The 24,299-nt window shown below is 34.4% G+C and overlaps 3 protein-coding genes across 5 annotated transcripts in view; 1 reads left to right on the top strand and 2 right to left on the bottom strand.

Moving 5' to 3' along the window:
• Positions 1-71: 71 nt before the first annotated feature.
• On the top strand, positions 72-5,342 carry LOC126741108 (WD repeat-containing protein 46). The gene is made up of 10 exons (XM_050447439.1): positions 72-304; positions 364-792; positions 1,021-1,166; positions 1,225-1,504; positions 1,562-1,797; positions 1,890-2,054; positions 2,111-2,345; positions 2,412-2,507; positions 5,022-5,132; positions 5,185-5,342. The coding sequence occupies exons 1-10, from the start codon at positions 296-298 to the stop codon at positions 5,281-5,283; spliced, it is 1,806 nt and encodes a 601-aa protein (XP_050303396.1). The 5' UTR covers positions 72-295; the 3' UTR covers positions 5,284-5,342.
• Positions 5,343-5,417: 75 nt separating this feature from the next.
• On the bottom strand, positions 5,418-19,752 carry LOC126741113 (protein N-terminal asparagine amidohydrolase). 2 transcript variants are annotated; one of them, XM_050447449.1, is made up of 7 exons: positions 19,615-19,752; positions 14,152-14,348; positions 14,033-14,098; positions 13,790-13,972; positions 13,528-13,736; positions 5,688-5,849; positions 5,418-5,624 (listed from the first exon to the last, which is right to left on the bottom strand). In XM_050447449.1, the coding sequence occupies exons 2-7, from the start codon at positions 14,336-14,338 to the stop codon at positions 5,496-5,498; spliced, it is 936 nt and encodes a 311-aa protein (XP_050303406.1). In that variant the 5' UTR covers positions 14,339-14,348; positions 19,615-19,752; the 3' UTR covers positions 5,418-5,495. The 2 variants fall into 2 exon arrangements, with proteins under 2 accessions (XP_050303406.1, XP_050303405.1); XM_050447448.1 differs by lacking the exon at positions 19,615-19,752 and adding an exon at positions 14,481-14,642.
• Positions 19,753-20,224: 472 nt separating this feature from the next.
• The window catches only part of LOC126741102 (probable DNA mismatch repair protein Msh6), a 45,593-nt gene continuing 41,518 nt past the window's right edge, over positions 20,225-24,299 (bottom strand). Inside the window, exon 20 of one of the 2 annotated variants that reach the window (XM_050447428.1) lies at positions 20,225-20,380. In XM_050447428.1, the coding sequence (XP_050303385.1) occupies positions 20,348-20,380 (33 nt within the window). In that variant the 3' untranslated portion in view covers positions 20,225-20,347. The remainder of the gene's footprint in view (positions 20,381-24,299) is intronic. The other variant, XM_050447426.1, reaches the window with a different exon arrangement.

The following is a 24,299-nucleotide window of genomic DNA, read 5'->3' as shown; positions in this document are numbered from 1 at the left end:
CAATTCCAGGTCTTAATTACAATATAAGTCCTCATTCTATTTATTCGATTCATGCATATTCTTCACATATATTACTACGCATATATAGTTAATAACAATTTTACATTATTTACTGCTGGAGAAGTTATCATATTAATTAAAATTGCCTAACGTTGCAACGCTGCATGTATTCCGGGTGGCCTGTTGCCTTATGGCACATGGTCAAAACACAAACAAAAACATAACCTGTAAAAATTAGGCAGTGAAGTGAGAATTTCATAAAAAATCCATGAAAAGCACTTAAAACCTGAATAAAATGGTTAAGGTAGTATATCCCTTTACTATAATATTCACCTAAAATTAATTGCCTTCTTAAATTTCTAGGCTAATCAAAGATATTTCACAAAAAATGAACCAGCTGAGCCAGGGAAATCTAAATCAACAAAACCGTCAAACAGCCAAGAAATCATCGAATTCGATGTGTCCGAGGTTAAAACGAAGGCCTGGGGCCGACGGCGAGAAGATCGGTCCACTAAAAAATTCCAAAACAATAAAACAAACTTGAACAAAAACAGTAAAATTGTAAAAAAACCCAAAGGGGGAACCAGTATTTTTGAGAAGGACACAGTGAAGAAACTCAGACCGAACGAGGGAAAACGAAAACGGTTTAAAGTGCCAACTGAGTGGTTGGAAAAACACTCTAAAGGTGAGGGAGTTAACTTGAAGAAAATCCACACAAAAGTTCATCAGAAAAAAGCAGAGGAGAAGGAGAGAGATATTAAGTATGCGACAGATGTTGCCGCTACAGCTGAAGTAAGTGATTACTTATTTCACAATGTTTTTTTTAATCAGAATCAAAAAATGCTTTGTTGTATTCTAATTTCCCTTAAGGCTCTTATGTATCATGATGATGAAAAAAACCATAACAAAAAGAGATGGTATTCTTGCAAACAATAAACACATAAAAAAAAGGACAGTTATAAGGTCCCAACAATCACATCTCAATCTTTCAGTACCTTTATTATCATTTATTTTACATAGGTTCTTCTGACAGAAGAATCTGGTTTCCTCGAACCTGAACCCGGTGAAACCTCAACACAATTTACTCAAAAACAAATCGCAGATAGTGTAGATGTTTCAGCAGCTGCCAAAGCCTTTGAGCTTCAACTGGAGTTCGGGCCTTACAGGTTATTCATATAACCCCTTAAAAAAAAAAACAAAATTGAAAATAATTATCACTTACAGATCTAAATATACAAGAAACGGTAGGCATCTGGTTTTGGGGGGCAAAAAGGGCCATGTGGCCTCGTTCGACTGGGTAACAAAAAAACTCCATTGCGAAATAAATGTGATGGAAAGTGTACATGATGTGAGCTATTTACATGTGGAAACAATGTTTGCCATAGCCCAAAAAGATTGGGTGTATATTTATGATAACCAAGGTATCGAGTTGCACTGCGTTAAAAGACTTAATAAAGTCACTAGGTTGGAGTTTTTGCCTTATCATTTTTTACTGGCAAGTTGCGTAAGTAATATTCTAACTTAAGCAATTCTGGTTTAATTAAATTTAATAATTATTTAGAGCGATGAGGGGTATTTGAGTTGGCTTGATGTCTCTATAGGACAGTTAGTTTCTCAGTTTAACACAAATTTAGGCCCTTTAAGTGTATTAACTCAAAATCCATGGAACGCTTGTTTGTGTTTGGGGCATGCCAAAGGGGTGGTCTCCATGTGGAGTCCTAATTCCAGGGATCCACTTGCAAAAATGTTGTGCCATAAGGCACCGGTATTGGGAGTTCATGTAGATCCCACAGGAATGTAAGTACCTAGTTACCATAATTTTTATGAACAATGTTGCCAATTGTTGAAAGACTGAAGGAAAACATAAAGACATTCCTATACATACCCAGGTACATGGCTACTTCAGCAAGTAACAGAGAATTAAAAATCTGGGACGTAAGAAAACTGGAAGGGCCAGTGCAGGAGTATAAATTAGTCACTGCGGCAACAAATCTGGCATTTTCCCAGAAAAAAATGTTAGCGGTCGGTATGGGAAACGTTGTCGAAGTGTACAGGTGATACAGCTCATTATTCACCCAAAAAATCAATAATAAATTAATAATTCTTGAAGGGATTGTTGTACTGAGAGTGCCAAAAGACCCTACTTAAGGCATAGATTCAATAACCCAATAGGCAACTTTAACTTCTGTTCGTACGAGGACGTCCTGGGCGTGTCAACCGCTCGGGGTTTCACTAGTCTCCTGGTTCCTGGTTCGGGTGAACCCAACTTTGACACTTACGAAGCGAACCCGTTCCAGAGTAAGAAGCAGAGGCAGGAGGCCGAAGTTAAATCACTTCTGGAGAAGGTAATAGGGCGATTAATGATTTCAAACTTGGGCGGGGAGTAAATTACACACCTTTCAAATTTCCAGATTCAACCTGATTTAATTAGCCTGGATCCGACGGTGATCGCTGAAGTAGACGTTGTCACTCTAAGGGATAAGATCGAGGCCAAGAAGAAATTATTGGTAAGGTTTTTAAGTGCTTTAGTGACTTACAAGGGTTATTTTACTAGTATTCGCTTTTCGCACGTTAAAAGGCTTATAAAATTTGCTGTTTTTAATGCACTAGTATGTAGTTACTATTTTTCATTACTGTGAAATTGATGAGTGTCTTACAACCGTTTTGAAGCTATTGAGCTTAATACATCGAATCTGGCATCGCTACTGGAATCAAAGGCTTTACTGGAATCTAAATATCTTGAAAATCTGTGTAACGATTTTATTGATTTTAGTTTTATGTGAAAGCTGTTGAGTTTCTTTACCAAAAAGGTTCTTACAAGTTTCCTTGTAACTACAATAGTTTTGGAGTTATGGAGCTTTATTTCAATGCATCGCAAAAGTCTTGATATTATCAAAGGCTTTACAAAAATTTCAATATTTTAAAAACTTGTGGGCCGATTTTATTGATTTTAGTTTCGTCTAAAAGCTGATGAGTTTCTTTACCAAAAAGGTTCTCACAAGTTTACTTGTAAGTATAATATTTTTTGAGTTATTGACGTTTGTTTTAATGCATTGGAAAAACTTGATACTATCTTCAAATGCGCTTATTATTTCGCTTCTAGTTTACATAGAAGAAATAAATTTATCGTTTTATAATTGTGATTCATGTCTGTACTGGTTAATGAAATTTTATCCCTGTGCGTTCACCATAACTTGATTGACAGCCTGTCAAAGTTGACTTTTACATTTTTTTGAATAATATAAGGTGGTGTTCAAATTTGCTCATAATTTCGTTTCTAGGCTACATAGACGCAAGAAATTTACATTTATATGATTAGGATGCACGCCTGTGCGTGACGTTAAAATTTCATTTCCGCGCCTTTACTACAAGGTGGGTGACGGCCTGTTAAAGTTGACTTTTACATTTTTCTTCAATAATAAAAGGCGTTTGGGAATTCGCTCATAACTTTGTTTCTATTTTACTTAAAAAAGGGAAATTTACATTATTTTAATTAGTATTGATGCCTGAACAGCTAATTAAAGTTTTATCCCTGTGCCTTCATTAAAACGTGATGGACAGCCTGTCAAAGTTGACTTTTGCATATTTTTGTATAATAAAAAGGGGTTTTCAAATTTGCTTATTATTTCGCTTCTAGTTTACATAGAAGAAAGAAATTTACATTTATATGATTGAAATTAATGCGTGTATGGCACATTAAAATTTTATTCCTGTGCCTTCACCTTAACTTGATTGACAGCCTGTCAAAGTTGACTTTTAAATTTTTTTCAACAATTAAAGAAGATTTCGAAATTTATTCATAACTACATTCAGATTTTACTTAGAAAAGGAAAATTTACATTATTTTAATCAGTATTGATGTCTGAACAGCTAGTTAAAATTTTATCCCCGTGCCTTCACCATAACGTGGTTGACAGTCTGTCAAAGTTGACTTTGGCATTTTTTTGTCTAATAAAAAGGGGTTTTCAAATTTGCTCATTATTTCGCTTCTAGTTTATGTAGAAGGAAGAAATTTACATTTGTATAATTGGCATTCAAGCCTGTACGTGACGTTAACATTATTATTAATATTTATCCCCGCGCCTTCACCACAAAGTGGGTGACGGCCTGGTAAAGTTGACTTTTACATTTTTCTTCAATAGTAAAAGGTGTTCTGAAATTCGCTAATAACTTTGTTTCTGTTTTACTTAAAAAAGAGTAATTTAAATTATTTTAATTAATTTTGATGCCTGAACTTCTAGTTAAAATTTTATCCACGTGCCTTCACCATAACGTGATTGATAGTCTGTCAAAGTTGACTATTCCATTTTTTTGTATAATAAAAAGGGATTTTCAAATTTACTCATTATTTCGCTTCTAGTTTATGTAGAAGGAAGAAATTTACATTTGTATAATTGGTATTCAAGCCTGTAGGTGACGTTAACATTTTATCCCCGCGCTTTCACCACAAAGGGGGTGACGGCCTGTTAAAGTTGACTTTTCTCAATAATAAAAGGCGTTTTGAAATTCGCTCATAACTTTGTTCCTATTTTATTAAGAAAAGGGAAATTAAAATTCTTTTAATTAGTATTGATGCCTAAACAGCTAATTAAAGTTTTGTCCCTGTACCTTCATTATAACGTGATGGACAGCCTGTCAAAGTTGACTTTTGCATATTTTTGTATAATAAAAAGGGGTTTTCAAATTTGCTCATTATTTCGCTTTTAGTTTATGTAGGAGGAAGAAATTTACATTTATATGATTGAAATTAATGCCTGTACGGCACATTAAAATGTTATCCCCGTGCCTTCACCATAACGTGGTTGACAGCCTGTCAAAGTTGACTTTGGCATTTTTTTTGTATAATAAAAAGGAGTTTTCAAATTTGCTCATTATTTCGCTTCTAGGTATTTTAATGCCTTTAAAAAAATCTTGACTTCGTCAAAAGCTTCACAGAAATCTGAATATCTTAACTATTCATGTAACAACTTTTAGGATACTTTAAAGAAAAACTAATTTCAATTGATACAAATCATTTTTAGCACCTAAAACCCCCTAAAATAAACTACGAGCCGAGAAACAAGGCGAAAGGTAAAGGAGGATCGGTGAAAATCGCCAAAAATAAAAAGATCGTCCAGGAAGAGGCCAGAAAGGTACTTTATTTGGATTTGTTTAGGTTTTTTTTAAATATAAAATGTACTGCAGGAATTCAAGAAGGCCATGAACAACGTCTTACCTGAAGCAAAACAAAAGAGTAAGAAGACTTACAACGTCCTGGACCGATTTATTTCAAAAAAGAAGTAGCAGTTATTAAGCTGTAAAGTGTAATTTACTTTTTATAATATATACGTTTTATGAGTTCATTCATTTCTAAAAGGGTGTGTTTTGTATGTATTTTTGCTGCATAAAAAGCGTTGCTAATACAAATAAAACAAACGTTCCATTGAAACCGACACACACTAAATATATATTTCAGAAATATTTACAAAAAAAAAATTCACCAGAAAAAAAGAAAATCAGCAATAACGCACCGGATTCCACAGTCCGGTATTTTCGTCTTTGCCGAAATAATGCGGTCTGTTGTCCCTAAAAACCGTAATGGCGGGAAACTGGTTCTCTTGGATGTACTTCAGTGCCGCCCTGATCTGAAGACAAATCGGTTTTTTGCATTTGTTTTATTTTTTTTTTGTTTTAAAGGGATTTTTTACCTGCATAACAAAATGGAGGGGCTGCACCTCCGGGGAAGTCGATAACTGTTGCAAAATGAACTCGTCGGTTTGCTCCAGCCATAAGTCGACGCCCCTTAGGGGCTCGTAGTTGAACGGACCGATTCTCAGTAGGCCCATGGCACAATCGTAGATATCCAGCACCTATAGAGTTTTTGAAAAAATTGATTTGTGTAAGGGTGAAGATGGAACGTGACGAAAGTATGAAATTTTCTTTTTTCTCAAGATCTATTGATTTTTCAAAAAATTTTATTCTAATCGAAATTGTACTCTCTATGCAGGTGTATATACCAGTTTTTGATTCATGTTTCTATCTTTATTAATAAAAAAGTTATTGACAATTTTGGAACAAGGCTAAAACGTAAAAATGCCAAAATTCTTAAATTTCGATTTTCTTAAAATCTATTGATTTTTCAATTTTTTTTATTCTAATTAAAAATACACTCCGGATGTGAGTGTCTATACCAGTCTTTGATTCATGTCTCTATCTTTAATAATAAAAAAGTTATTAAAAATTTTGGAAAATAACCAAAGTGTAAAAATGAAAGAAATCTCAAAATCTGTTGATTTCTTTAAAAAATTTATTCCAATAGAAAAAGTTCTCTGTACGTGGGTGTATATACAGTGAAAGCTCCCATAAGCGGACACTCACGGTTCCGTAACTTTTGTCTGCTTATAGGAGGTGTCCGTTTAAAAGAGAGTATGTGAGTATAGAGTATAAATAACGGGGTATATAATCATGAGGAAATGAGGTAATACATAATCATGAGGAAAATAAAACAGAAACTCGCCATATTTTTAAAGTATGTATTTATGCTATATATCTATATGTATGTATACGCATAAAAAAACATAAATGCTTCAATACATACGAGAATTTAAGAAAAAATTATTCTTTAGCTTTTTGAAAAAAAATATTGAAATAAAATGACGAAATTTCACCATCTTTTGCTGAAGGAGACAAATTGTAATAACTTTCTAAATTTTTTAAATGTTGAAATGCAGTGAAATCATCTTTAGCAAATTTTTTCAATATAGAAATATGATTTAGAGCTTCCCCATATGAATTTATAGTTTTTGAACCTCTTAGTGAGTCCACCAGTTCCACTTCCTCTTCTGAGTCGTTTGGACTACCATATTCAAGTTGGCCTGGGCTTTCTACATCCAAATTCAAAAAGTTGTGAATGGCATTTTCTTCTGTTGTTATGTTATTGTCTAAGGCCAGGAAATCATCTACTTTTTGGGAGTCTGCTACTCCTAAATATTTGGCATGTCGCAGTAACTGAGCAAGTGTCGCTAAGGGTGATTCGTCTTCAGCATCGCAATAATTTTGCTCAGCAAATTCTGAGCTACATCCACTTTTTCTGAATCCAGCTTTGCCAAAACAGTTCTTAATTGTAGAGGAATTTACTTTATCCCATGCTGTTTTTATAAAATACAAAGCTTCTAACACATTAATAGACTTTGTAAGCTCAGATAAGCTTTGGGCATCGTCAATTTTTGTTCAAATATGTTTTAAAATCAAATGTCGATAATAAAATTGAAAGTTCTGTATAATATTTTGATCCAAGGGCTGACAAACTGAAGTTGTGTTGGGGTAAAAATATAATTTTCACATTTTTCATTTTCAGATCACGAGGATGAGAGCATGGCATTGTCTAAAAATAAAAAAAACTTGCCTTTTTTGGATTCCCATTTTCCGGTCGAATTCCAGTAACCACTCAGACATGATTTCTCGGGTCATCCGTGCCTTTTTGTTGGATTTCCAAGTCGCTGGTAGATCCTTAATAGCAACGTTTTTTAAAGCACGGGGTCGAGCCGTTTTCCCGATCACAATCAAATCGCATTTTTCACCGGCCATATTTGCACAGAATAAAATGGTTACTCTATCTTTAGACAACTTTCCACCCACACATGTTTCTCCTTTAAGGGACAGAGTTTTGTCGGACAATGCGCGAAAAAAAAGTCCACTTTCATCTGCGTTGTACACGTCTTCTGGTTTGTAGCCAAGCAACATGGACCGAAGTTTCTCCAAAAATTGTGACACATCAACTTGATGTACTGCAGCAGCTTCGCCAGATATGCATTTGAAAGTCACACTATGTCTCTTGCGCCAGCTAGCCCAAAGTAATGGCGATTTCTTTAGCTTTCATTTTCACCAACGGCCCTGAGTTTGGAACGTTCTGACTTCTAGCTTTCATAAACCACTCAAAACATGTTTTGTCTAGCAAAACCTTCCTTTTTTAAAAAATCCCTCTTTTGATTTATATTAGTTCCTGATTGCCATTTACTCCTGATATCTTCCTTATTTTTGGCAATTTTAGCTGCTTGCGTTTTCCCAATATTATACCTCGTTGCCAACTGAAACACTTTCTCTGTCTAATACGTTAACAACTTCCATCTTTTCCTTTAACGAAAGCATCCTTTTTTTGGTGCCATTTTACAGTTACAATGATAAAATATCTCAATCGACTACGAATTTGCCTGAACTGAAGATAAACCACAAGATTACATACTGGCTAGCCAACGAAATGCGTAAATGGGGAATCACCGAATTTTATGTATGTAGATATGTGCATTGCAATAAGCGGAACTAAAAATCGTCCGGGTATTAGAGTTTCGCGTCCGCTTATGGGATATTTTTTGATCACATACAGAAAAATCTAGTGTCCGCGTCCGCTTATCGGAATGCATTTAACATTGAAAATGATATGCTGAAATTCGGTTCCAGGAACTTTGTCCGGTTAAAAGAGATGTCCGCTTATAGGAGCTGTCCGCAAGGAGAGCTTTTACTGTACCAGTTTTTGATTCATGTTCCTATCTTTATTAATAAAAAAGTTATTGACAATTTTGGAACAAGGCTAAAACGTAAAAATGACAAAATTCTAATATTCCGATTTTCTTAAAATCTATTGATTTTTCAATTTTTTTTATTCTAATTAAAAATATACTCTGGATGCGGGTGTCTATACCAGTCTTTGATTCATGTCTCTTTCTTTAATAATAAAAAAGTTATTACCAGTCTTAGAAAATAGCTAAAGTGTAAAAATGACAAAAATCTAAGATTTCAATTTTCTCAAAATCTATTACTTTTAAATTTTTTTCTTTTAATATAAAATATACTCTGTATGAGGGTGTATATACTGGTCTTTAATTCATGTCTCTATCTTTAATAATAAAAGAGTAATTAATAAATTTGGAAAATAGCCAAAGTGTAAAAATGACAAATATCTTAAATATTAATCAGTTTTCTCGAAATTTTAATTCCAATTTAAAATATATACTCTATGTAGATATACAGTGCCGGCCAAAAGTAGAGAAACTTTTAATTTATTTTCTAATTTAATAATATATTCAAAATTTTTGTGACACCATGTATTAAAAATGTTTATCTTAGCCTAAGCCATAGATTCATACTAAAACAGTTTGAATATTTATCACAGGAATGTAAATAGTAAACAAAGTTTTTTTTTACTTGAGGACATAAATCGAGAAACTTTTTGTATTCAATATTTTAAATTAAATAGGTCTAGTTTGAAGCAGTTCGTTTTCGATTGTGAAGAAGCCTATTTAGTATTAAAATGCCTCGAGGTATAAATTTATCTGAACAAATAAAAAACACTCGCTAGAGAACTTGATCTTCATAAAAGTGTCATTGTAAACAAAACAATTGTGGCAAACTAGAGGCACTACTGCCAGCATCTCTAAGCCAGGTAGACCCAAAAAAACCATATCTGCAACTGACAAGCTAATTAGACGATGTTCTATAAGAAATCCATTTTTCTCCGCCGAAGATATAAAAAAGGCATATCCCAGCATTTCCCTTTCAGTTCGATCTATTCGAAGACGTTTATGTGACGCCAACTTAAAAGCCAGGAGACCGGTAAAAAAGCCTTTCATTTCAACGAAAAATAGACAAATTCGTTTAAGATTCGCAAAAGAACACTTACATTGGACCTATAATCAATGGAAAAACGTTTTATGGTCATCAGATGAAAGTAAATTCAATTTATTTGGGTCAGATGGTATGAGATGGGTTAGACGTCCCGAGAATGAAAAATTCAACCCAAAGTACACTATTCCCACAATCAAACATGGAGGCGGTAATGTGTTGGTGCGGGGATGTTTTTCCGGTTCATTAGTGAGAATAGAGATGGTATCATGAATAGCCAATATTATCTAAACATCTTAAGGAATGATATGCTTCCCTACACTGAGGATAATTTGCCGTTAATATGGAAATTCCAACATGATAACGACCCCAAGCACACTTCTAATATTGTTAAAAATTTCCTAACCTCTCAACAAATTCAAGTTCTGAAGTGGCCAGCTCAAAGTCCAGATTTAAATCCCATCGAGAACTTGTGGGAGCACCTAGATAAAAAAGTTCGACAAAGAAATCCGAATAAGTTCCGAAATAAAGACGAATTATTCCAAGTCCTAAAAGAAGCATGGAGTGAAATTTCCGGAGATATTATACACAATCTTCTTAAATCTATGCCAAGACGGTGTAGTGAAGTTGTGAAGAATAACGGTTATGCCATAAAGTATTAGTGTGCTTTTATCCACATTTTGTATTTTAACATAATTATGTCATAAAAATAAAAAGTTTCTCCATTTCTGTCCATAAAGAAAATAAATTTTGTTTGCATATTTTGTAATAAATTATTTGTTTTCAATTTTTTTTTCTTATTATTTTCGTCACTACTATAGATATAACCATAAACATTATTTACAATTACTTCGAATTAGTTTTAATAAGAAAAAAATAAAAATATTAAAAGTTTCTCCACTTTTGACCGGCACTGTATATACCAGTTTAGATTCACGTCAACGGGTGTCAAAATCTAGCAGTGTAGAATTAATAAACTTAATCACGTCTACTCATTTTGCTTTATTATTTAAACTAAGATAATAATTGCCACTAATTAAAAAAACATTAAGTTAAATGTATTTTTATATTTATATTATTATTGCATTAGTCATTATTATTATATACGTACATGCCTTGTTTGAACAGTTTCTCTTTTTATAATTTAATATAAACTTTGGTAGGTACTTATAATAAACAGGCTAAACAGCTACTTGAATATGAATATGTTTTTAAATTATTAATTGTTTATAATAATATATGTTACATCCAGGTTTAGCATGTGCCATCCTGACGAGGTATTGCGAAATTTAATTTAATTTTTCGTTTTGGTTTTGTATGTTGAAATTAGTAGCTAAGCTTATGTATGTGTATGTCTTAATAATGATTTTGATGCTAAATGTGCATTGTAACAGGGGGTATATAGGGATAATTATATACTGGGTCTACCAATAGAAGTGATAGAAGTTTAGTGGGCCACGTACGCAAAATGGTATGTGTCAAAACGCGGATCAAGCGTCAGTTGTGTTAAGTATACTTTGATATTTCATCATGAATCGTTAGCAACGTATAGCTATCGTGAAAAGGTATTACGAAAATGCGCAATCGGTTAGAGCCTGTTATCGTGCTCTTAGAGAAGATTTTGGCCATCGTGTACGGCCTTCTGAGCTTGCAATAAGGCGCACAATTAATAAGTTTGAACGGGAGTACACTCTTCTAGATAATAAGCCACCAATGCGACAAAAAAGTGCAAGGATCGCTAAAAACATCGCCGCTGCAAAAGAAAGTGTTGACGCGAATAACAATGTGTCTGTTTTGCGCGGTTCTCAGCAATTAGGCATTTCACCAATGTCTCTGTGGCGCATTTTGAAGAAAGACTTAGGCCTACATCCATATAAGATGGTTCTAACTCAAGAATTGAAGCCTGCTGACCATGGTTTGCGAAGAACATTTACTGACTGGGCCCTGTTGCAGTTGGAACAAAATGCCGATTTTGGGAAACAAATCATCTTTTCAAATTAAGCCCATTTTTGTCTTAGTGGCGTTGTCAATACGCAAAATTGCCGCTTCTGTTGTCAGAACAATCCCCAGAAATTAGTACAGGTGCCACTACACCCGTTAAAAGTGACTGTGTGGTGTGGTTTGCATGTCGGTGGAATTATCGGTCCATACTTTTTTGAGGATGCTGGGGAGCGTACTGCGACAGTCAACGGAGAGCGCTACCGCGACATGATAACAAACTTTCTTTGGCCTGCAATTGATGGTGGAGACTTCGAACAGAATTGGTTTCAACAGGACGGAGCAACATCACACACCGCCCGAGCCACAATTCATTTATTAAGAGAGCGTTTTGAAGATCGAATAATTTCGCGACATGGCAATATCAACTGGCCACCAAGGTCCTGTGATGTTACTCCCCTGGACTTTTTTCTTTGGGGATATGTGAAGTCGAAGGTGTATTCTAACAATCCTCAAACCATCAATGAGTTGAAAGTTAACATAACTAGGGTTATTCGCGAAATTCAGCCCAATTTGTTAGAAACGTCTAAACGTCTGCCGCCGTAGCCGAGGTGGACATCTTAATGATATTTGGTTAAAACATAATGTTACATAATAAACTACAACATGAAACATCAATCATAGAAATTAACCAATTCGTTTTTATTTTTTAGCAATTTAAACTTATATCATTCTTATTGGTAGACCCTATACTTGATAATGTAAATAGGGACCCTGAAATAATAACAAATATTTCACAAGCGCTAAGTATAAACTTATGTTTTTCGATGGATTTTGACTTAACATTTAAAAAAATGGTTATCAGAAGAAGCACTTGTTCATTCGAGTGTTCTTTATATCTCTATAAAGTTTTATAACTCTTTGCCACAATAAGTCTGTAAAGAGATACCCAATTATGGATCTGTATTAAGATCTAATATTGTAATTCTCTTAAGGGTAGTTTTTTGGAATGTCACTTGGTTTTTTCTTCAATTATTTAAAAAAAATTAAGAGCTGTTTTCTAATTGTAAAAAATGTTGGTTGGTTGAATTTGAATAACCCTAGGCTTTACTAGAATTGTATTATTTAAATTGTGAACCTTATTACTTAAATAAAAAGTCGTTTATTATTAATTAATTATTAGTAAAATGAAGTAGGGTTTATTGGTGATCAATGCCAGATATTTTCAGTGCCTGAGACAATTGCTGTAATATATAAAAAATTACTTTAAACTTAAAGGCTATAAGGCTCATCTTTTTGTTGCCCATGGAGGAGTTATGTAAAAATACTTTAATTATTTCTAAGGTAAGAACACAAAGTCACGGTCTCATCAAATCCATATAATTTTTTAAAAGCTACACGTGTTTCGCTCCTATCGGAGCATCATCAGGCCTAGACCTACACAGATCAGACATCAAGACATTTAATTCATTCAAGACATGTTGTATTACAACATGTGGTAATGTGATCTGTATAGGTCTAGACCTGATGATGCTAGGATCAGGCCTAGACCTATGCCGATAGGAGCGAAACACGTGTAGCTTTTAAAAACTTATTTGGTTTTGATGAGACCGTGACTTTGTGTTCTTACCTTTGTTTTGTTTTCGTTTGGTCTCTTAGAGAAAAATGGATGATACGTTTCTATTTCTAACGGTTATGAAAAACATAAAAATTACATTAAATGCCTGAACGATATAAAAAAATTTCCAATCCCTGGAAACCAAAAAAAAATAGCCCAAAATACTGGAAAACCCGTTATTTGAAAATTTCCTGACAAACAATTATGCACGTACATTCCTCATAAAAAAAATCACTAATAATGTATTTTTCGCATTGCCCCGGTAGGTGCATCACGCAGCGGCCATCTTGTCTACGTCACATTGTGGGAGGAGCTTATATAGTTTTGACTCGTTTATTACCGGGGTTAATCGAGAAATTCAACTGAATTATTACCTGTGGTATGCCCGTAAGATGCCTGGCAATCCTCAAAGCCTGATCCGGTCCCTTGTCCGGAAAAGTCGCCGGGAAAATCTCGCCGGTTTTCACGTTTATCCCGATCCCGTAAATAACCGGCCAGGGAATCCCGCCCCTTATCGTCGTATTTAATTCCCCCAGGCAAGCCAACGTCAGGTCAATCTCCACCGGGTGCTTATGAAAACAACCTGAAACACATTCAAAATTATATTTAACCCTTCTCCACCCGTACAGTCCTTACTTAAAACAGAATAAAATATATCCTCGGAATAACCGTGGGCATCCGTAAATCCCCCGACCAGCTGCAACTCTATCCGACCCTCCGGGTACCCCAGGGCCAACTCTTGCACCCTCTGGACCATGGTGCAAACCGCTTCGTCTGTTCCGGAACCGTCCAGATGTGCCAGAGCCACCGCTCCTGACCCTAAAATAATACCTTTTACAGACGATACGTCCATAGAAACCAGTGCAGTACCAGACTTACCGGAGTGCCTCACCACCACTATCAGGCAAGTGGTCACGTCATCAGAGCCCAAAATGCTTATATTTTCTGCACAAAAAAAACAATCAACAGGTATTCTTATGGAGACGACACCTACTTACTGTCGTGTGGTACTGTAGCAGCCAGCTCCCTCTGTAGCACGTACAGCGTACCGACCGGACCAATCACCTTATTGGAAACTGACAGGAGTTGCGCGGCTGTTTCTCTGTAAACCGGATGGTTTAGGTATAAGGTGCGGCTGTCTGGAGGACAGTCCTCTTGTAGGACCCCATTTAGCACTAGGACCATTATAAGGACCCTAAATGTACAAAAGACACATTTGTAACACAACCTCAAATTAGGAAGGTCAGTAGGTATGGACGTTATATAATCGCGACATATGGAGACGAATTATTTATTATTAATTAGTTTTAGTTAAGATTCTACCAACCTTGTTTTTTTACCCCAAAAAAGTGAACTTAATTACACTGTGCTGCTTCTCCTGGCCATAATCACATATGTACTGCTACCAGCAGCAAAAGATAACAGTTCTCATAATAATTATTATATCTAGGCAAGTAATATAAACAATAATACTTTATTATATATTTATATACGCGTTGAAATGAAAAACAACCGTCTCATCAATATTAAAATTTATTAATGAGTTCGGGTCTTATCGGTGTATCATTAAAAATTTAAAATGCAAGAATATTGTGTAAATGTAGGGGGAAATTGTTAAAAAGTTAAAATATACTTTTCGTTTTTCCCCGGTATGGTCGCAAACGTGAAATTTGGGAGGGGCTTATAGAACTGTCACGTGATTTATGTTTACTATGTCAAATATATTTTGACGCATTTTGTACAATCAGTCACATTATTAACTGTTAGCATGAATAAAAATGTATTAATCGGGTATGTTAACCATATATCCAGTTGGACCAACTTAACCTGACAAATTAAACTTGGTTAAATGTGGCGGCCATATTGTCAAGAGTGTAATTGTGGGAGGGGCTTATATGACTGATAGAACTGGCGCATGACGTCACGTCTATACCGGGGTTGTTCCATATGTATTTGTCCCGTTGACAAACCCACGGGAAATTAAATGGGTATATAAACCATATATGACGGTAAACCCAATTATCACAAATTGCGAAACTAAATTGGGCTGAAGGTTGTTTTCTACCTACCTCGGTATGTCATGGTTGATGGGGCGGCCATCTTGTCAAACGCGAAATTATGGGAGGAGCTTGTATGGTTTAGGAACCGTTTTTTTGTGAGGTTAAGTTTAGTCATATCGTTTATAGAACATAAACCAAATTGTAGAAACGATTCAACGTTTCAGAGGTACGGGGCTTAGAATAGCTAGAATTGCCAGACAGATTTTTTGCCAATGCTAATGGCAATTGAGAACTCAAGTAGGCCATCTCTACAGATGTTTATAAAGACAAAACTTTTCAATATGAAAGGGAGTTACAGTAAGGACAAGCTCAAGAAGTTTAGGCATTATCAAGCATCCTGTCGAAAAGCCTAGAAATACCAACATTTGGAACGAAAAGGTGAAAGAGCTTTTAGTGTTGTTTTTTTGTCAGGGGATTATAATAGAACGTACTGTTATGTCGGCAGTGCAGCTAGTGTACACTCTGATGATAAGAAATTGTTTGTCCAACATAGAACTAGTGGACTACAATAAACTTCCAGTAATTTTCTAAGGTAATGTTAAGCTGACAACAGTTGTCGAAGTTAAGCCATATGATATTATTCTCCAGAATGTCCTTTATGTACCAGAACTTACCACCAATCGGTAAGTCAGCTTCTTAAAAATGACAAAAACTTAATTTTTGATGTACAATGTTGCAAGATATACAATATAAACTCTATACTGGTAAGTAGGGAGTTTAAACAAAAACGCTCTAGCTTAGTCAATTAGCAAGTGTCTCCATATAAAGTTTTTTAAATATTATTCTTAAAGTTCCTATTTTAGCCTCGCTAGGGTTCATCTTACACAAATGTGACTATAACTCAGGAAATTCTTATTCTACAAAAATTCTTTATGTGTGAAATTACTCGCTAAGAAACGCTTCAGTTTTGAGTGAAAACTTCATTGGAGTGCCTGGAATAGTTTTTTTATTATTTGGGGTAGAAGTTATGTTTTTGTGAAAAAAGTTGCTACCAGACAGGGCTTTACCAAAAGAGCCTTAGATTACTCAATTTTAGACTTAGAGGCATAGTTTATACATACAATTTATCCCTAAGAATCCCTCTATACTGTCCTGAGAAAAAAATAAATATTCCTTAAATACTTTTTGAGTTTTACTCAAAAGGGTCCCCATATAAGTTTTTTCAAATATTCTTATAATTCCTATTTTAGCTTCACTAGGGTCCATCTTACACAAATGTGACTATAACTCAGGAAATTCTTATTCTACAAAAATTCTTTATGTATGAAATTATTCGCTAAGAAACGCTTCAGTTTTGGGTGAAAACTTCATTGGAATGCCTGAAATAGTTTTTTAATTATTTGGGATAGAAGTTGAGTTGTTGTGGAAAAATTAGCTACCAGGCAGGGCTTTACCAAAAGGGCTATAGATTACTCAATTTTAGACTTAGAGGCATAGTTTATACATACAATTCATCCCTAAGAATCCCTCTACACTGTCCTGAGAAAAAATAAATATTCCTTAAATACTTTTATGAGTTTTACTCAAAAGGGTCCCCATATAAGTTTTTTCAACTATCCTTATAATTCCTATTTTAGCCTCAATAGGGTCCATCTCACACAAATGTGACTATAACTCAGGAAATTCTTATTCTACAAAAATTCTTTATGTATGAAATTATTCGCTAAGAAACGCTTCAGTTTTGGGTGAAAACTTCATTGGAATGCCTGAAATAGTTTTTTAATTATTTGGGATAGAAGTTGAGTTGTTGTGGAAAAATTAGCTACCAGGCAGGGCTTTACCAAAAGGGCTATAGATTACTCAATTTTAGACTTAGAGGCATAGTTTATACATACAATTTATCCCTAAGAATCCCTCTATACTGTTCTAAGAAAAAAATAAATATTCCTTAAATACTTTTTGAGTTTTACTCAAAAGGGTCCACATATAAGTTTTTTCAAATATTCTTATAATTCCTATTTTAGCTTCACTAGGGTCCATCTTACACAAATGTGACTATAACTCAGGAAATTCTTATTCTACAAAAATTCTTCATATATGAACTTATTCGCTAAGAAACGCTTCAGTTTTGAGGGAAAACTTCATTGGAATGCCTGGAATAGTTTTTTAATTATTTGGGATAGAAGTTGAGTTGTTGTGGAAAAATTAGCTACCAGACAGGGCTTTACCAAAAGGGCTATAGATTACTCAATTTTAGACTTAGAGGCATAGTTTATACATGCAATTCATCCCTAAGAATCCCTCTATACTGTCCTGAGAAAAAAAATAAATATTCCTTAAATAATTTTTGAGTTTTACTCAAAAGGGTCCCCATATAAGTTTTTTCAACTATCCTTATAATTCCTATTTTAGCCTCAATAGGGTCCATCTTACACAAATGTGACTATAACTCAGGAAATTCTTATTCTACAAAAATTCTTTATGTATGAAATTATTCGCTAAGAAACGCTTCAGTTTCGAGTGAAAACTTCATTCGAATGCCTGGAATAGCTTTTGAGTTATTTGAGATGGAAGTCGAATTTTTGTGGAAAAAGTTGATATCAAAGGGACCTTAACCAAAACTCCTCTAATTTGCTCAATTTTAAACCTAGAGGCATAATTTATACATGCAATTGATTTTTAAGAACCCCCCTATACTGTTCTAGATAAAATCCTCAAAAAGTTTTTGAGTTTCACTCAAAAGTGTCTCCATATAAAGTTTTTTTAACTATTATTCTTAAAGGGCCTATATTAGCAGGACTTAATAGGTTACTTGTATGGGGATCTTAAAGAATTAATCTATATGAAGTTAATAATAATCATCATCTTGTTTGGACACTAAATAAGTCGCTTCATGGTTTAAAACAAGCACCCAGGTGCAATCATAAATTTATCGCATTTTTTAGTAATTCTGGTTTTAAATGAGTATAGAGTGTGTATATTTATAAGGGATTAACGTTAAGGTTATCGCTGTATGTAACTGATGGCGACTTATTTTTCAACTAGCTCAGATTCAATTCAAATAAATTATCCGACTTTGTTTCCTTCTTTAACATTCATGTTGGTTATAGTCGCACTAATAATTAATGATCTTGTTACCTTTTATTTTCCTATTTACTCTAAAATAAAAAAAATGAAAAGTATATTTGGTGTTTTTAATTATCCACAACTCTGATGTGAAACATACACGCCGTCAGGTCAAATGTGACAAGTTAAATTTGACTAAATGTCGTTTTCGCTTTACCCCGGTATGGCGGCCATCTTGTCACGTCATATTGTGGGAGGAGCCTAACTTTGATTTACGCCCAATTGATCACCTGACTTGTGTTAATTTTGGACGTATTAAATTGTCGTTTTCGTTACAAGGGTTATTCAAAAAGATGATGGTATTTGTACGGATATTTTAAAAAATGTAATACTAGGCCACCCAGTATCATACATCTAAACATAATAAGAAAATTTATATTTCTAGATCGTTACCCGAGCGATGCGATAAGGATCTGATTTTCAAACGGGTATTAAACACGACGACGCGATGCCTTTATCTGTCGATTTTATCTCTTCCGAAGTGAATTGATTATAAAGGGCCGTACAGAGAGAGCTTTGATATTTTAGACGTTTTTGTTAGTTTATACACTTTAATGGCCACCTGACTGTGTCATTTATGGCACTGAAACTACTGTAAATTATCGCATTTTCGAATCCTACAAGGAATTCTAAGAAATTTGATGGGTCACATTATATAGTTTAGACTTTAGAGTAATGGTTTTTGAGTTATATTCATTTGAATATTTTTGACTCAAGAGGTTATATGCAGAGGCAAAACTACTCGGCACAACCGGCTTCAATTTTTATATTTTAAAGTATCCGATATAGGTTACTGTAGATTTCGAAATTCTGTCAAATGTCAGAAAAAGTGTCAATTTTCCAGTGACTATATCTCGAAAGGAATTGCAATCTAAAAATACAATAACATATAGGGTGTCTCATTTAAACTTTGCGTCTACTTTTGGTATACACTAACTTGCCGCCACCTTGAAAATGAGGGGACACTCCCTTTATTTAAATAATAATGATAGACCCTTTAGACATGCGTTTCAAATATTAAAATGTAACTCAATAATAATCTATGCAAAACATATACAGATGCCCCTAGACCCTAATGATTATATCAGATTTCCGTCTATAGACGATCGTTACAGAAAAAAAAACATCGATGTTATCAATTATAATTTAAAATATGCTTTTGCCCTGACCCCCGTGGCTCCTAATTACCATAAAACTACACAATATTGCTCGCAATTCGTGTGCCCAAACATAAATAAATTCCACGAGTAAAACGACCCTCAAAATCGACTTTCTCGGCCCCGAATACCCCAAAAACGACATACGACACCCCTAGTTATTAAAACAAAAACTTACCTTTATTTTTTCAAAAAAAAAAAAAAAACAAAACAAAACAAAATCGCACTTTAACTGTTTTGTTCCCTAAGGCCGCCCTCGCTCGCGCTCGTATCGCGTCTATAGTTAACTGTGACCGAATGACGTATGAACGAGACCAAAGTCGGTTCGGCTCTATCATTCCTAGCGGGTCCAGTCCCTACCGGTAAGATTCACCCGATATGGCATTTTCTCACCGAATAGTTTCAATGTGTATCGGTGACGTATATAGCCGCTTTTGGCATTATTTTAAATAGGACACCCTGTATATAATTGGATTAGGCATTAAAGAAATTTGAGGGGTGTACTTAAGGGTTTTTGAGTTATAGCGGTTAAAGATGAGCACTTCTGAGGGTATATCGAAGAGGGTTGAGTCCCACTAGAAACTGTTATATATATATATATATATTTTTAAATTGTATATTATATTAATAAAACTGATAAAATAAAGAAGCGATAAGAGAAAGCACATATGCGTACATAAATTATATGTTCGTGACACTCCTTATCGAAATGAGACATGGATCTCTTTTTTTTTTTTCTTTATTTATCAGGACAGATTAAATATACATATAAAATTCTTTTACTAATTATTATTACATAAGATAATGCCAAAGGGTTTTTGACCTTTATATTTCATTTTACTCAAAGAATAAACTTTTCACCTCGCCCCGGTACATCCGTGCGGTAGGAAACGGAAAATTGTGGGCGGAGCTTAGTTACTGCTGTCAAAACTCTCACGTGACCTCTGTTGGATATAAGAATTGCTTACTTTAATACTGGATTAAGATAATCAATTATTAATAAATAGAGGATTAGAAATTAATTAATATTATTTTAAATATACAGTTAGCGGTCAACACAAGTTAAAATGGTCCATATCTGAGGTGTGTCGATGATGGCGGCCATGTTGACACCCGTCAAATTGTGGGAGGAGCTTAATTCTGTTGACAGATCTATCACATCGTGACGTCTGTTTAGTTTAAACCGATTTGTTTACTTTAAAACTGGATTAAGATAAGCAATTATTATTAATTAATAACGGATCAGTATTAATTACTATATTATTTTAAAGACACACATATAGGGACAATCACAAGTTAAAATGATCCGTGTGTGCGTCTATAATGGCGGCCATCTTGTCACCCATCAAATTGTGGGAGGAGCTTAGTTAACGGGTACACAGATTTATGGGGGTGGAGCAAAAAGTACCGAAAGTTCAAATTTATAAATTTTTTATTTTTGAGAAGTTTTCCCGCTTTTTTTCGATCAAATTTGGAAAATTTTCGTAAATAAAAATAAAAATATTTGAATTCTTAGTTTAGGGGTTCCTATAAGTTCTCTCTCATAAATTAGGAAATAACTCAAGTCCCAGTAGTCCAAATTTTGAAATTTTTTGATTTCTAGGTTATTTGAAGTTTTTCTCGCTTTTCTTGATCAAATTTTCAAAATTCTTACAAAAAAGGTCAAAATATTTGAATTTTTAGTACAGGAGTGCCTGTAAGGGACAAAATTTGTTCTCCCTCATAAACTAGGTAATAACTCCAGTCGCAGCAATCCATATTTTAGAATTCTTCGTTTTTGGGACTACTTGAAGTTTTTCTCAAGTTTCCTGAATAAATTTTGAAAATTCTCCGAAAAAAAGTCAAAATTTTTGAATTTTTAGTACAGGACCAAACTACATAAGTCCTTTCTCATAGACTAGGGAATAAGTCAAGTCCCAGTAATCTTAATTTGGAAATTTTTGATTTTTGAGACTATCTAAAGATTTGTCTCGCTTCGCTCCAAAAAATTTTGAAAATCCTCCCAAAAAAAGTCAAAATATTTGAGTTTTTAGTGCAGGAATACCGGTAATGAACAAACTACGTTCTATCTCATAAACAAGTTAATATCTCAAGTCTTTGAAGTTCAAATCTGCAACTTTTTGATTTTTGGGATTACTTGAAGTTTTTCCGGCTTTTCTTGCATAAATTTTGAAAATTCTAAAGAAATGATTTTTGAAAATTTTAAGTTAAAACAATCATCTTTTACCTAACTACACCTGTAATAAATTAAAAGTTTTTGAAGATGTACATAATTATGATCTGTCACGATAAAATCGCTCAAATCAGTTGCTCAACTCTGTACTGTACAGAGGTTTAATTGAGTTCAGTAGAGGTTCAAGAGGCTTTTGAGCAAATTTAAGTCCTCTCTCATAATCTAGGGAATATTTTCAGTCTCGGTTGTTGGAATTTTGGAATTATTTGAAGTTTTTCCCGCTTTTCCTAAATAAATTTTGAAAATTCTGGCAACAAAAGTCAAAATAATTGAATTTTTAGTACAGGAGTGCCTGTAAGAAACCCCCGATGTCCATAACGGCGGCCATCTTGTCACACGTCAAATGCTGGGAGGAGCTTAGCTACATCTATAGGGGTCGATCAAAAAGTACTTTTTTAATGATTTTTTTTTTAAATGTTAATACTTAATAAAGTATTATAGTATATAATAGCGGTTTCGGTGCGCCTTTAAACGCCGAAGAAGAATCAGGAACTAATTAGCGAAATGCTCGTATCTAGGATGTTAGAAGGGCCGTAGAAGACGAACAAGCAGAAGAAGAAGTAGAGAGAAAATTGCTTATTAAAATGCCGGATCCTCCCGCCTGCCAGCATCAGCGGGACGCAAGTCGTGACCGGACCGCGACTTTTAATTTTTTATTTATTTTTTGTTTTTCTCAACTTCTATTCGCTAAGACTTACGGTACATTTCTGCGCTTCTATATATTTTATCTCTTCGGCGGCATAGTACCGTAATATACTATATAAGAGGAACAGTACATTTAACCGAAGAAAAGTTAGATGCTGATTTCTGTAATCTACTTAACGATTGCCGTATATAAATTCAAATTTGACGCCAAATCGGTCGAATAAAACTTCCCATCGAGTCGCGGCACACTTGAATCTTGATTAATAAATAAGCCTCAAAATAATTCATAGGTGACTGCAGTTAATCAGTAATGAGTGGGAAAGAGATGGGAGGTTGATAATATAGAAACATGCTTACATAAAATATTCTTGGGTGATATTAAAGCATGATTGGTACTTGAGTAAACTCGCATATATATATTAAGGCGGAATTTATTGAAAATATCCCCCGATATTTCATCGGGGCGGCCGGCTAAGCAAAACGGTATCTTTGATCGAACCCTCGAAATGAGGGTAGAAAATCGTCTCAGGATCCACGCCGATTTGTTATTACATCCATTACCGTAAGACTTTCGAGCATATTAATTTTCTTGGTCAGCCGGACGGCCGTTTGTCAAATTAATCCTTATTCGGACAGTTTGTGGCCATGGGGGGAGTATTAATTTTGACCGTCCGACGGCCACTTAATACGTAATGGATTTTAGAACTGTAAATAAATTGAATGCAGACTATATCTGCCGTTTTTATTGGTATAAAACCATAAATAAGGTTTTGAAAAGAACCTAAATAGTTATCAATTACCCTGGTAGCAAAGCAGATAAAAGATGGCTACGCTTCCTTTCGTTTCAACTAATACACGTCACCTGACTAACTATGTATTTATAAGCAAACGATCACGTGACAGAATTAAGCTCCTCCTACCACGACTTCTCCAAGATGGCCGCCGGTACGGGGGTAAGGCAAAACGTTCCCAATACGTGAAAATACTAAACTTTGCCCAACTATCACGGCTAAAAGAGCACGATTTAGTAAAAGATATGCTTATATTAGGATTATTCAAAATCTCTTGAATGTTTCTATACCGATTCCTGAAAGTTTTGAGCTATTTTAGGCATTTTATCGCTAAAATTACGACGCAAGTCCTGGGCGATTAAACCGATTTGACGCCATATTTAAATTGATTACCATAGACGTCAAAATCGGCAATTTTTAGACGATGTTTTAAAATATAAAAAAACCGTTTTACCTTGTGATACCTACATGTAAAAATAGTAGAAAGCCCCAGGAAGAGATTTAAATCAATTTTTGGTAAAAGAATGAGGCTTTAGTATATGTTGTAGTAAAATGAATGGCGCGTTTGCTCAATCGGTTTTGGACCACCTAAGACGTACAGGGTGCGGACAATTAAATTCCAAAGTAAAAAAAAATCCCTAAGCTTTCTGGTTCTAGGTGGCGCTACTAAAAAGTTATAAAAGTTGGTAGAAAAAAGCTCAAAAATAGGTAACTTCAAATGAACATTACTTGCTCTGTGTAGTGGCGTTAAGGTTGATACGTCGTTTTATTCGAAAAGCATGCGGCTATTTAATTCAAATAATTTTTTCTTAAATCTTGCACCATATAAACACTCAAAAAATTTAATTTTTTCGGTTTTAAATCATTTTTTTCTCCCAGAAAACACATTTTCTTAAAATAACCCCTTAATAAAAATTGTAGTTCTCGATTCGGCTTACATAACTTCTGTAAACAAAAATACTGTTTACAAAAATACCGTTAAACCGTTAGAGGGTCTTGAATATCACAAACTTTCGAAGTTAAAAAAAATACTTTCGAATCTACCCCTTAAACTCTAGAAGAACTCTAATCGACCCCTTAAACTTCTTATAAGACTCAAAAAAACCGTTGCGACCTAAATGTATAAAAATTAACTTCTAAGGTCTTAAAAAAAAATTAATGAAAATTTGTAAGTAGCCAAGCGATAACCCCATA

The sequence above is a fragment of the Anthonomus grandis genome, chromosome 10, assembly GCF_022605725.1.
Source record: "Anthonomus grandis grandis chromosome 10, icAntGran1.3, whole genome shotgun sequence".
In the NCBI taxonomy this organism is placed as follows: Eukaryota; Metazoa; Arthropoda; class Insecta; order Coleoptera; family Curculionidae; genus Anthonomus; species Anthonomus grandis.
This window is presented reverse-complemented; position numbering and strand designations above follow the sequence as displayed.